The sequence below is a fragment of the Channa argus genome, chromosome 17, assembly GCF_033026475.1.
Source record: "Channa argus isolate prfri chromosome 17, Channa argus male v1.0, whole genome shotgun sequence".
In the NCBI taxonomy this organism is placed as follows: Eukaryota; Metazoa; Chordata; class Actinopteri; order Anabantiformes; family Channidae; genus Channa; species Channa argus.
Genome location: NC_090213.1, coordinates 9,819,666 through 9,832,151, shown reverse-complemented (window position 1 = coordinate 9,832,151; position 12,486 = coordinate 9,819,666). Strand labels below are relative to the sequence as shown.

General features: G+C 37.9%; 1 protein-coding gene across 11 annotated transcripts in view; it reads right to left on the bottom strand.

Moving 5' to 3' along the window:
* Positions 1-12,486, bottom strand: part of utrn (utrophin) — a 157,850-nt gene that overhangs the window by 128,360 nt on the left and 17,004 nt on the right. For all 11 annotated transcript variants that reach the window (XM_067482977.1, XM_067482976.1, XM_067482979.1 and 8 more), the window contains 11 exons: positions 11,503-11,564; positions 9,414-9,506; positions 8,237-8,314; positions 6,405-6,497; positions 6,141-6,313; positions 5,085-5,200; positions 4,699-4,865; positions 2,455-2,685; positions 1,438-1,619; positions 773-923; positions 313-432 (listed from right to left, as the gene is read on the bottom strand). In XM_067482977.1, the coding sequence (XP_067339078.1) occupies positions 313-432; positions 773-923; positions 1,438-1,619; positions 2,455-2,685; positions 4,699-4,865; positions 5,085-5,200; positions 6,141-6,313; positions 6,405-6,497; positions 8,237-8,314; positions 9,414-9,506; positions 11,503-11,564 (1,466 nt within the window). The remainder of the gene's footprint in view (positions 1-312; positions 433-772; positions 924-1,437; positions 1,620-2,454; positions 2,686-4,698; positions 4,866-5,084; positions 5,201-6,140; positions 6,314-6,404; positions 6,498-8,236; positions 8,315-9,413; positions 9,507-11,502; positions 11,565-12,486) is intronic.

Genomic DNA, 12,486 nt, shown 5'->3' with positions numbered 1-12,486 from the left:
CAGACCTAGATAAACTATTGTATATTGCAACAGAAGCCCTATAAACCCAGTTCAAGCTGTAGCACACAGCTGATCTTTTTAGATCAAGTCGAGGCAGCAAAAAAAAAAAAAAAAAAAAAAAAAAAAAAAACAGAGTAGGATACTGTAGTTTACTGTAAAGCTGTAATGCAACAATGTGACACAAAAGATATATATGATTTTTTTCTAGATTAAGAGTTAAAAGATACACCAAATTTAATGCATGTACTGGAGGAATATTGCTGTATACATCTGACAAAGGATAAGCGTAAGACTATCATGCTGACCACTTACTTGTAGTTGCTCCTCCAGGGCAGCAGTGGCAGTCTCACCGCTGTTCTCATCCACCACAACCACCATATGTGTCAGAGAGTTGACCTTTACCTGCTCCACCTCCAGGTCATTCTGAAGCTCCTAAAGACAAACACAAATACAAGCTGAGCACGGCCACATGTTACCCATTAACAGAGCTGGCCGAGAAACTACTCAGGTTTATGGTGATGCCATGAAGACAGCACAACTCAAGAAACAATAGATCACAAAACGACGCGATCACAAGAGTTGTCTATGTCAGGACAAGAACAGTACAATGAGAATGTTACAATTCATATATCAACTATGATAGACTTGGGAAACAAATATCATTAAAACAGTATTTCTTTTTCCTACTCAATCCTGACCATGTTAAATCAATGATTTATCAATGGTTTATTTATGCAATATAGTAAACAACTAAATTGCAAACAGTATTTACTTTGTGCTGCTCTATCTGTTCTTTGTAGGACTCGAGGGCATTAGCTGCCGGTTCAGTCTCTATCTTTCTGATTCGCTCTTCAGTCAGCGTCAGCCAATCGGAAAGCTGTTGTAACTGCTGCTGCTGAAGATCCATCAGAACTTCATGTAGCCTGGAGGGAGAGAGGCAGAAAAAAACAAGACATAGCAGAAGTACCTGTGTAGAGGTTACAAAATCAATTTGATTACCTGTTCAGGTACCTCATAGTAACAAAAACATTGTAATGAGTGACAATGTTTTATACAGAGTCTGTAAACCACAAGTCATGAGTCGAGCACATCCAGTATAGTATAAATTAAGTGTATTAAAGCCATGTGTTGATTTATGTCAGAACACAGGGCCTTGAAAACCACAAACAGTTTTAGGTGTCACCTTCACACAGCTTGCAGCCTTGCACATTCTTGACTCTCAACATTTAAGGTCAATCATGACTATAGGAGAAACCTGACCTCTACTGGAACATTTCATGTGATGGCCCTTCACATTACACTACAAATAATATTTTTTAAATGTTATTTTAATTAATGTGATAAAAATTACTTTCAATAGTTTCTATCACAAATAAACAAAAGTAAAGATATTGCAGTATTAGCACAGGACTAAAACAAATAAATATGTGAACCTACCTGGCCTGGCGGTCCATGCTGGCCACTCTGAGGCTCTCCCAGCGGGAGTTAAGGAGGCTCATTTGCTCGCGAATTTCATCCTCTTCCTCTTCTGTTAGGCTTCCCTGGGCAATCAGTTGATTACCAGCTTGCAGGACATTGCCCACACTGCTCTGGTGTGCTGTCAGCTCCATCATAAAGGCCTTAAGGCAAGGAGGGACGAAATGTTTTTATAAAAATTGATTGCAGGTTGGTTTTCACTACCCACCCTCTAACTTCACTGTGTTTGTCAGTATGGCACATGCTGCATAAAAGAACTGGGCATCTCCTTTGCACCCATGCGTTAGCAACAGAAACGGCAAAAGCAAATGTGAAGGACTGGTTGCTTCTTAACTACATAGAGATGGTGCTTTTATTCCTATTGCTATTTCTACCAAGTTATTGTCTCTTTTCTGTGAGCTTACTGAAAGAATAAGCATGTTTGACTGCACCACAGAACACAATCATTTATAAGACATTTTACAGGAAAAAGGGAAGTAAGATTGTGGAGCAAAAATGTGAACTAGGAAAAACAAACTGGACAGATTTTTAGACCTCATGAACAGCCTGGCTGCTAAATAGGCTTTAGGTCATGTTGCTCTTAGTCTCACTACCAGATTTCTGCATTAACCTGGATTCCAAACATTAGACTTCCAAACATTCATATTTCAGCCAAGGGAATCCAGCCAAAGCCTTTAAAACATGTACAAACAAAACCTGCATCTACACCTTCTCGAGCAAGCAAGTAAGCTCTGGGCAAGGGCGCCAAAGGGGTGCTATGCGCCACCATTCTCAGCTGAATTCCTGGCATTCCCAACATGCACAGAGCATGTACTATTGGTTGTGGGAGGCCTTTATCTGTGGGACACTAGCTTCAGTCTCAACAATGAAGAATGTTCTTGGATAACATTAAAAATTTCTAAAAATAAATAAATAAATACAAAAATTGGTGGCACCACTTAAACACATATGTTTGCCTGACCAACTTTCACATCCTACCTCATGCGTGTGAAACTGGTCTTTGACTTCTTCCACATCATCCGACACCTCATCCTGAATGTGCAGGGCATCCTCTGCCGACAACAGCCATGTCAAAACTTCCTCCAGCGTACTCTGGTAGCTGTCCAGGTCCACCTCCAGCAGACTGCCCTCCATCTGCCCCTCTGTCTCTGTCAGGGTGCTTGGTGTCTCAGGACGGGGGCTGATATCTGCTTCCTCCATTTGTACATTCTGAGAAACATGACGCAGAGGATGAGAGCATAAGAAACAGACCCTGTATTTACATTTAGTGTTAACATTATCTTATTAGAGGTAAAACCTCATACCTAAAACCTCATACCTACCCTTATACCTAAAAGTATTTACAGACAGCATGCAGCAGGAAGAACCAGGAGGAATCTAGGCTTTTGTTTTTTATGTCATTATAGAGGGTAAAAACAACCATATTTAAAAAGGAAAAAGTAATTAACTTGTTTTCTGTCTTAATGGGTCACACACAGTACACAAAGCACCATTACAATTTACAGTCAAAAGTGTAAGGTTAAACCTCTATGGACAATAGTCCCTTGGAAACAGGGCCAGGCCGAAAACCCTCAATTGTCCTTTACTCTAAATGTCATCTTTGGACATCAGCTTGCGAGTTTTAAAATAGAACCAGACTTCTAGGAGGGCACTGTGTTGCTCTGTCACATTTAGACCGACCTCCCCTGCGCAGTTAAGAAGAGAGGAAAAAAAAACTCCAGTCCTAATATGGGATGTTGGGCAGGCCAGTGTACTGTCAGACAGATAGACAGTACTATTTCAAAGGAGAGGTGGTTATAGAGCTTGGAAACAGGCAGTGATTGTTTTAATTTGAGGGGAGAAAGAGTGTGTTGAAATGACATCTCTGTCAAATCTCTTCACCTCACACTTCATACACAGGCATTCAAAATTGCACAATAGCAGTCATCCAAACTAAGATGGTATGTCCTTTATAGACAGCTATTCCAAGTTTATTTCCTGCAAAAAATGGAAATAAAGTGCAGGATAAAGTGAAACCGAGATAAAGAAATCTGTCTACAGCCAAAATGAACAGGAGATAACATCTGTGCAATACCAGCCGTGCCAAGTCAAAGATGACAGAAGTGCTAATAGGTTTGTAGAGACTGGTACAGTAACAAGTCAAATGGACCTTTGTTTTCTAGGCTAAAATTACACCACGGTAATATCTGTGTAGAAAACTCAGGAAAAGGTCACTTGCTCAAAATATTCAATGACCTTTTGGATATTATGGAGTAAGTCAGAAAAATACTGTAAGCCCTTATGTTAGGCCAGTGTAGGCGGGTACAGACAGAGCAACAGGGAGAGAAAGAGAGACATAGAGAGAGACAGAGAGAACTGCAACCTTGGTCTATTTATTTGCTTGAATGGCTATAAAATAGCTGAGGTCTGGCTCAACAGAACATTTTATTATCACCAGATGATGTGCTCAACTCAGTTTCTGCATTCATCACTTTTACAGTTGTGATCTTGATGCATATAATGTAATACAGTGCATCTGCCAGTGCATATATCCTAACTGATGTTCCAACTTGAAAGATGGTAATGCAATAACATTTTATTACATTTCAAGCTGATGAATCACAAGTACTTAAAACAATCTTTATCTAAAAGCAACATTTAAAACATGAAAACAATATGAGCTAATACTGTAAATCTAAAACTTGAAGGCAAAACAAACACAGTCATTAGAAACAAAGAGCCTTTATTTATTCTCCTCTCAGCATTACTACCAGCAGCATTACGCATCACTTCCTATGTGGAGAGGAAGTGTGCCAGGAAAGTAAACCCCTTATTGAACCAGTCAGAGCTCTATTTAAAAACAAATTTCCAGCACTCATTCCAAGGCGTGTGAAGTATGTGCCCATGGGCAATAAAACTTAAGATGTGGTTTTAGGATTTTTTGACTTTTTGACTGAAAACCTGAAAAACTGAAAACAAGCTGCCCCTAGGCTGTATGTGACTTAAAGGAAAAAGTGCAGTGGGTTTGGAAGGGAGGAATGTAACTAATGCATATTGCCTAATGTACATTCAGAAGAATCAATTTAATCAAAATGCATTTATTATTTGTTTAAACTTAGAGGTAAAAAAAGAAAGAAGCTGAAACCTGAAATTTCAGAAGTTTGGACTGGCTTCTGGCTACATTGATAAAGTCCAGATTACTGGATTTAAAGGTTGTGAGAAAAGTGGAATAAAGTATTATACCTGAGAGCTGAAGGCTAGGTCTGAGTCCTCAGCCATCACTTTGAATTTTCGTGGCAGGGTCTCCACTTCTCTGATGGCCTCCATGCTCACGTCTTTAGGCAGCACAGCAAACAGCGACGTCACGTACATGATGATGGACTTCTTATCGGGTAACTGGACCGCTACGTCTGGAGCGGGGGTGGGTGTAAGAGAGGTAGAGATGTGTTGCTGCCATCAAATTCAAAATAAGCTTCTATTTTCCATTAAATGTTAAAATTTCTCATTGCATCTCATTGATTCTCAAATCACTGCATTTTGTTTTTATTTATATTTAACACATCCCTGCAAGTTTTTTGGAATTGGGGTTCTATAATGTGGAAAAGTGTTCAGAATTACTGTGTGAATACCTTCAGGATCCAGTAGCCTCTCTATAGCCAGTTGATCTTTAGCCACAGTGAAGGCATGGTCAAGTCTTTCCACAGGGCTCAGTCTTACAACCTGATCCCAGCTGAAAGCGTTTGGCCTGAAAACACAGAACAATGGTATGAAGAGAAGCCACATAGAGACAGTAACTCTGAGGACCCACAGGCCTATGTGTGTATGTGTGTACCTGACACTAGTAAGGACAAGAGTTTATAGAATGGGGAAAAACAACCCTGACCCCCTGCTCCTTCTTACTTTCACACACAATAGTGTACACACTACACATACTCATATACACATACACACACACCAAGCGTGTGCAAACAGTCACACGGCAGGCATAAACAGAGAGATTCAAGCAGTGTACACACACCCAGCAAGCACTGACCGGTCAACCTGACCCCCTGCCACTTTAACAGCCTGGGTGATCTCAAAATCCACACACAAAAATAAGATTCCTACACAACTTTCAATTGTAAATTACAGGCCTTGGTTTCCTGGTGTAATTTGAAGACTTGGGCCTGTGTGCAGTATGATTTACATTAACAGCTAAAAGGCAAAATCTTATTGCTAGGCCGCTCAAATTAAACCAATGTTAAATATATGTAACAATAAATAAGTAGCAATATGGAAGAACACAGAATGCAAATTCTTACACAAAGCCTTCTTAGACAGTACATCATTGGAGATAATGAGTAAAAAAACTCATTGGGGATAAGCCCAATATGTCATTGAATTGGTTTGTATAGTGACTGATACTTTGAGACCAAGGAACCCTACACTTTACATCGGGGTGTCCTCTGATACAGGCCTGTTTTTTTTTTTTTTTTTTGAGAAATCTGAGCTCAGATTTAAAAAAAAAAAGCTATGTCAAATATTCTTTAGCAAGCAGAAGAGTAAGAGAAGTAAGCTGAAACGTCAGAGCGTCAATAAAATTATTATGCAACAACACAATACATTTGTATTCATTCACTCTATTACATCACAACAGGAAAAAATGTTTGTGGCCTTCACCAATTCCCAGTTTGTTTTCTCCTCACCTGAAGTGGTGCAGGATGCCATTGAGAGCCAGGCCATCAGCCCAGCTAGTAGTAAAGTTCAGCACATTGACTTCTGGGTATGAGCTGGTGCACTGGCGTACCCAACTCAGTAAAATCTTTTCACTGTTTGTCTGATGCAAGTTGGACATAATATCCTTCATAACATCTTTCACCTGCACAAACATATACATATAAAAACACACATTGATATTAATGAATAAAAGGAATAACATTTGTATTCACAAAATCCACGCATCTACTCACCTGCCAGTGAAGGATAATACTCCAGATGAGGCCCAAGGTCAGTTTGTGGTTCCCGTCCACAATATCTGTTCCTCCTATGTTTACCAGATCCACCTGAAAGAGGGGGCAGATAAAAGGCCAAATACTCGATAAACATAAAGAATTAAATTTACAAGGAAGGAAGGAAAGTGCAGTATAAATCATTAGGTAGAAATAATTCTTGTTGTGTGCCATTTAAAGGGAAAGCCATGTCAGTTGCACAAAATTTAAAACCTTCAATAAAAAACTCTTGTTTGTCATTCTAAATAATAAAAAAAATAATAATAATAATAATCATAATATCTTATTGTGTCTTATTTTTAAAATTTTTACATTAAGGCTGATGTTTAGGTTTTTGTTGTTGTCCACATTGTTTTTGCTAACTACTCCTGTACCACCTTTTCACCACAAAGTGAATTGTGGCCCCCTAATTACACCTTTTTAATGCTACCTACAAAGTGTGTCGGCAGCCTTGTCAGACACTTATCATATAAGGTGAGGCCAAGTGTTCTCTGATTACATATAAATATTTTGGATAGGATCAAGGCACAAAGTGGAACATGATGTCAAGTGTCTGGTTAAACTCTGTCAACTTCATGAGCTCTCACCCATATGTAGTCCCAATTATCCTGCTCCTGTAACACCATCACTTCTCTCTTTCTCTCTTCCTTTCTGTGTCTCTCACATACAGATATTCCCATATACAGTAAATTACACATTACATCTCCACCTTCATAACCATAACTCCTCATCATCTAAATGCAAATTTTCCCCAAAGACGTCTGAAAGAACAAAAACCATCCCTCCCTTACAAAATTCAACCTCTGGTAATAAGAAAGCTAAGGGGGAACATGTGGCGCTGCAATAAAAACATTCTCTAAATGCATAAGGATCTGGATCACTATGATTAGTAGATTAGAACGGCTTGTATAGTAGAGAAGCATCACACATCATAATAACCAATACATTATGTGGTTTTTTTTCTATAACAATGTAAGAAACACATGTCATGCTGTGGCAATTGTTGCTCTTCAGATACACTTTAGGATCATGTCAAACTGCTTAAGAAAGTTTTTTCCACAAGTAAATATGACAGCAACATGAAGCACAATTCAGTGATAAATGTGGTTCATGCTTTGTTCCTATAACTAGAAAAAATTACTTTATGATAACTGCTAGTTAAAATAAAAGTAGACATTATTTCATTTTCTCCATGTCAGCAGACCTTTAAGACTTATTAAAACTCCAGCCTTCACTGCCAGCCAACAGTTTTTGTCTCTTGCAAGAGAGAAGCCAACAAGCATTGCATATAAATTCTGTCCCTAGAGTATCCCCTGGCTCTTATTTCCCAATGCTAAGGTTAACACATTAAGATCTGCCATTGTATACAAGTAGAGAGGGATGAGAAAGGAGGCACACACTGAAAAACACACCACAATGTAGACAAACTGCCACATTCAAAGAGTACAGTAGAATGTGTATACCTATGTTTACAGGAAGTGTTACTGGTTTAAGCTAGTGCCACTCTGACTGTACACACGCCCACTTCATGTCAAATGTATGGCAGGTAAAAATGTTTGAGTTTTTACATCAACAAAGCACAACAGCACATAGGTTTTTTGCTGCTTATTACAGTCCCCAGCCCCCCAATCTCTGACTGTAATCTGCTATAGATAAATGACAAACCTTACAGACCTAGCCCCAATTGCATCTGCTTAAGAACCATTAATGTACATGATTTTGCTAATAGTATCAACAAGAGTAGCTAGTTGGACAATAGCACCAGAAAACAGCCTAAAACATATGGTACTCACATTATTTTGATGCAGGACTTGAAGTACTTTGTTAACATTGTTGAGAGAGTGAACTCTGGTGGAACCTCGCTCTTTTGTCTGAGGAAGAGGAAATACAACAGAAATCAGCTGACAGAATGTTCTTTGTTCACTAGCCAAAATCTACAGAATTGTTCAACAGTTCATAAAATCATTAAGGATGCATTGTGTAATTTCTGGATATTTAAAAAAAAATTGAAATAAATTGAATATTGTATCTTTTACATTTTTTACATTAATTCTTAGATAATTGTGTACATTCTGTAAAGAGTGTTTCTCAACATAAATTCATCACACCCACTATCTTAGCAGTGGTGTCCAGAGGGTTACTTATGGAAATAATGGCAGGATAAACAGCTGCCAACTGTAAATCTTTTTTAAATCTTTACATACCTCAACCACTCATCGGCACTCAATTATAGAATTAGTATTCTTGTATGACAGAGTGTGAGTGTGTGTATGTGCATGTGTAGCACAGACAGTTGCCAGACAGGTGCTAGAAAGCAGATATGCTGTTAAGAAAGTGTCAGGGAGATAATAAAACAAGGAAAACCCATTGAAAGAAAAATGTGTTTTCAAAAATGGACACCTTCTTATTAACACATACTGAACATACTAAGGGTAGGACAATAAAAAAGTATCAAAACTGTGTGCAAAAAAATTCCTTGTATCCATTTCCCTATTAACTCTTTTTGTGTCTGTTGGGTAACAACAAACAATGTTAAATACCTGCCGAAGTTTTCTGAAAAAACTCTTTTCAGCAAAACTCCAAACTCTTTCAGTAAGAAACATTTCTTACTTTTAACAATGGGAGTTTAGTTAAGGTAATGCGTGTGCACATACTAGCTTGAGGAGACGGGTCTTACAAAATACTACCATAAAAATGATACACACATCTTGTAATTTCATTGCATTTCATGCATTCCTAATATACTTACTTCTAGCACACAGTATAGCATCTTTCACTAAAACGTTTTTGCTTGGAGATCTTGAAGATCATGTCCAAGTTCATTTTTTCCATAGCACAACCATCAATAATAGTAATCAACAAGACTGATACTGAATACATTTTAAGAATTTTAGAGGCCTCCATACCTAGAAATGTAAAAATTCTGTGGCAAAAAGACATGCAATCCTTTAGCTGAACACACAAACTCACCAGGATAGTACCAGTGAGACCTTCCAGCAGGTCCAGCAGTTTTCTCCCATCCCTCAGATCAGAAAACATATCTTTGATGGGCGTCTTTCCCGTCTGATAGAAGGGAGCACAATTGACATCTTTTGTTAATTTGAACAATTGAAGACTACAACAAGAATGAGTTCAAACACTGATATAAAACAAATATGTAATCCATAATTTTTTTAACATGGACTTAAATTTCTATATATTAATAAAATGAAATGAAACTGTAAGTTCAGCGCAGTGCAGACCATTAACACAGAGCAGGATGGAGTTGCTTTGACAGGTATGTTTGGCACATCACAAACTTTCAAATAAAGAAAGGAACAGAAAGCATGGCAGCACCCATTATAGCCACAGACTTTAAAAATCATCATGCACAGAAAGTGAGATAGAGAATGACACTAACTGCACTACAGAGCTTCAGAGATTGAGCTGGACTGTTTGAGCAGTGCAAATATTTAAACATAACCAGTAAAACTGCTAAGAGCATCAAAAACAGTGGGGTCAGTAAAACAGCTTGCAGGAGTCCTTAAAATGAAATTTGTAATCCTTCATAAAGCTGGAAAAAGATATAAAAATATTTGAAAGCATCTACGGTTCCTTGTAAGACCATAAAGATGAAGAAACATGGACACACTAAGACTCTTCCAAGAAGTGGAAATAAGCAAGAAAAGTAACTTAAAGAGGCCCTAGAAAACATTTTTGAGGGCTATGTAAGAATCCTGACAAAGTTATCAGAGTCAACTGGAATAAAAGTCCACAACTCAACAGTCAAGCATTGTTTGCACAAGTTTAGAATAACTGGGAAAAAGCAGACAGGACCCCATTGCTTACTTCTAGCCATAACACTCTTGTAGTATGCTAAGGAGCATGTGAACAAACTAAATTATGAGGCCTGACTAAAGTTTGGTCATAATTTGCACAGCATCAGGCACTGGAGCTCTGCACAAAGAGGAAGGAAGAATCCATGCAGCCCAATATCAGTCAATATGGCATTAGTCAAAAAGCTAAACATGAAGAGGCAGTGGATCCTTCAACAACACAATAGTCTAAATCACAAAGCAAAGTCAACTCAGAAATTGATTAAAGGGCGGCTAATTTTCAACTTTCTTCTATGGCTTTAGTTTAGGGTGTAAATGTACATTAAGGCTTTAAAATTTTCCTCTGACCCTATATTAAAATATTTCTCTGCTTCTAGGTGAAAAACTCCTCCAGGTGACATTACCCGGCGGTGCTTTTCATCATTGGGAGTTCAGATGATGTCACCTGGGAGAACTTTGGAAAAGCAGGCTGACCATGATTACAAACTCCACAGTATAAACAACAAGATGACATAATCTGAAGTTTCCTCCAAGTGATGTCATCTGGAGGCACTTTTCAGCTAGAAGTAGAGACATATTTTAATATAGGGAACTCAAAGGTAAGTTTATTAACCTTTATGTACATGTACTACTCTAACTAGAACCAAAAGAAACAAGTTCATAATCAGTGAAGGCGTCCTTTAAAAAGAATAAAGTGATTGTTGTACCATGCCCTTTAATTCTTCGGATTCAAACGTCATGCTGTACATGTCAGACAACCAAGCAATGTACAAAGCTTGGAACAGTTATGCCATAAAGAATGTGCTAAAATTACGACAAAAAGGACAGAAACAGTGCTCAAAGGGTAGCCAAAGTGGTTGGCGGTGGTCCTAAAGGCAAACAGGGGAAATATAAAGAATTAGAGAAGATTTCTTAAAGGAAGATGTAAACAAATTTTTAGTATTTTACAGTAATTGTATTTTAATTTTCTTTATGGACATTTTTGTTACTTAAGATTATGAAGGGTTAAATGTATTTGTTGACTGAGCATTACATTATGTCTTTGAAAAAATCTTTGTTGTACTTGTTTTTTCATTTCAACAGAAAGGCATGCACTCAACTGTGCATGTAATCACAGCACTTTTTTGCTTTTACAATCAATTAATTCAGCTTCTTTGCATTCTAAAAACAGTTTTTTTGTGTTTTCATTGTGTTTTAATCTGTGCTGTAAACTTGTGGCATTAGTTTAAAAAGGCCTACATTACCTTGGAAAACTGTGCATTTATCCATTTGGTAAAGGTTTTCTTCTGTACTGCATCATGCTCATCTGTGGAAAAGAAACAAAAGAGATCTTTCAGAAAGGGAAACAGGTGAATCTAATAATGACAGCAAAGAATGCTGCTAACACTTACAGTCCATTTCTACTTTTTTATTGCAGGAACAATCTGGAAAATTCACTCTCACACTGACATGTCTAGGTATAATTGGTAATTGCAGCTGGAGGCATCGTGGTTTGAGAGCATGGTGGTTAATAACGCAAAAAAAATTAAAAAATTACAAAAACAAAATGTAGGCAAAGAAGGTATGGATACAATGGATTGGATAAGGTGGACAAAATGTCAGATGGAACATAGAATCATATGTACACCCCACTGCCAAACAACTAACTGCTCGTGTGCCAATACTTATGACCATTTATGATGTTCCCTGGTCTCAAAATCCAATTGCATAAATATATCACACTCGCTTCCTGGTTGACTACCTCCCTCCCTGCTCCTCCATCAGTCTCTTTAACATGGCTCTCTAATAAAGCCTTAATGTGTGTCAGGCAAAGGCTCAGCTCCCTTTGATGCGCCTGGGCAATGTGTAGCTCCTGTAATACATTGGAGTAGCTCATAGAAAGCCTTGAAACTAAAAAATAACTTTTGACTCTTTCCCCCACAGTCAGAATAAAATTGAAGACAACAAGCTATTTAAATTATAATTTGGAGTAAAGTTGGAAAAAATTATGAAATATGATGAACATTTTACCAACACAAGCTATCAAGTTTGGGGGCACAACCTGTGTGTGCATAACATTTATAAAGAATAAAGAAGCCCCCTGCATGTATTTAGTAAAGTGTACCTGAGTGACAGTTAAAGATAAAATTTTAGTTCAAAAAATATATAGTAGAACATCTCACCGTCTCCTGCAATACTAGTGCAGAGATAGTCACTTCTAAATGTGTTTATGTGAGGCTTAAAATTTT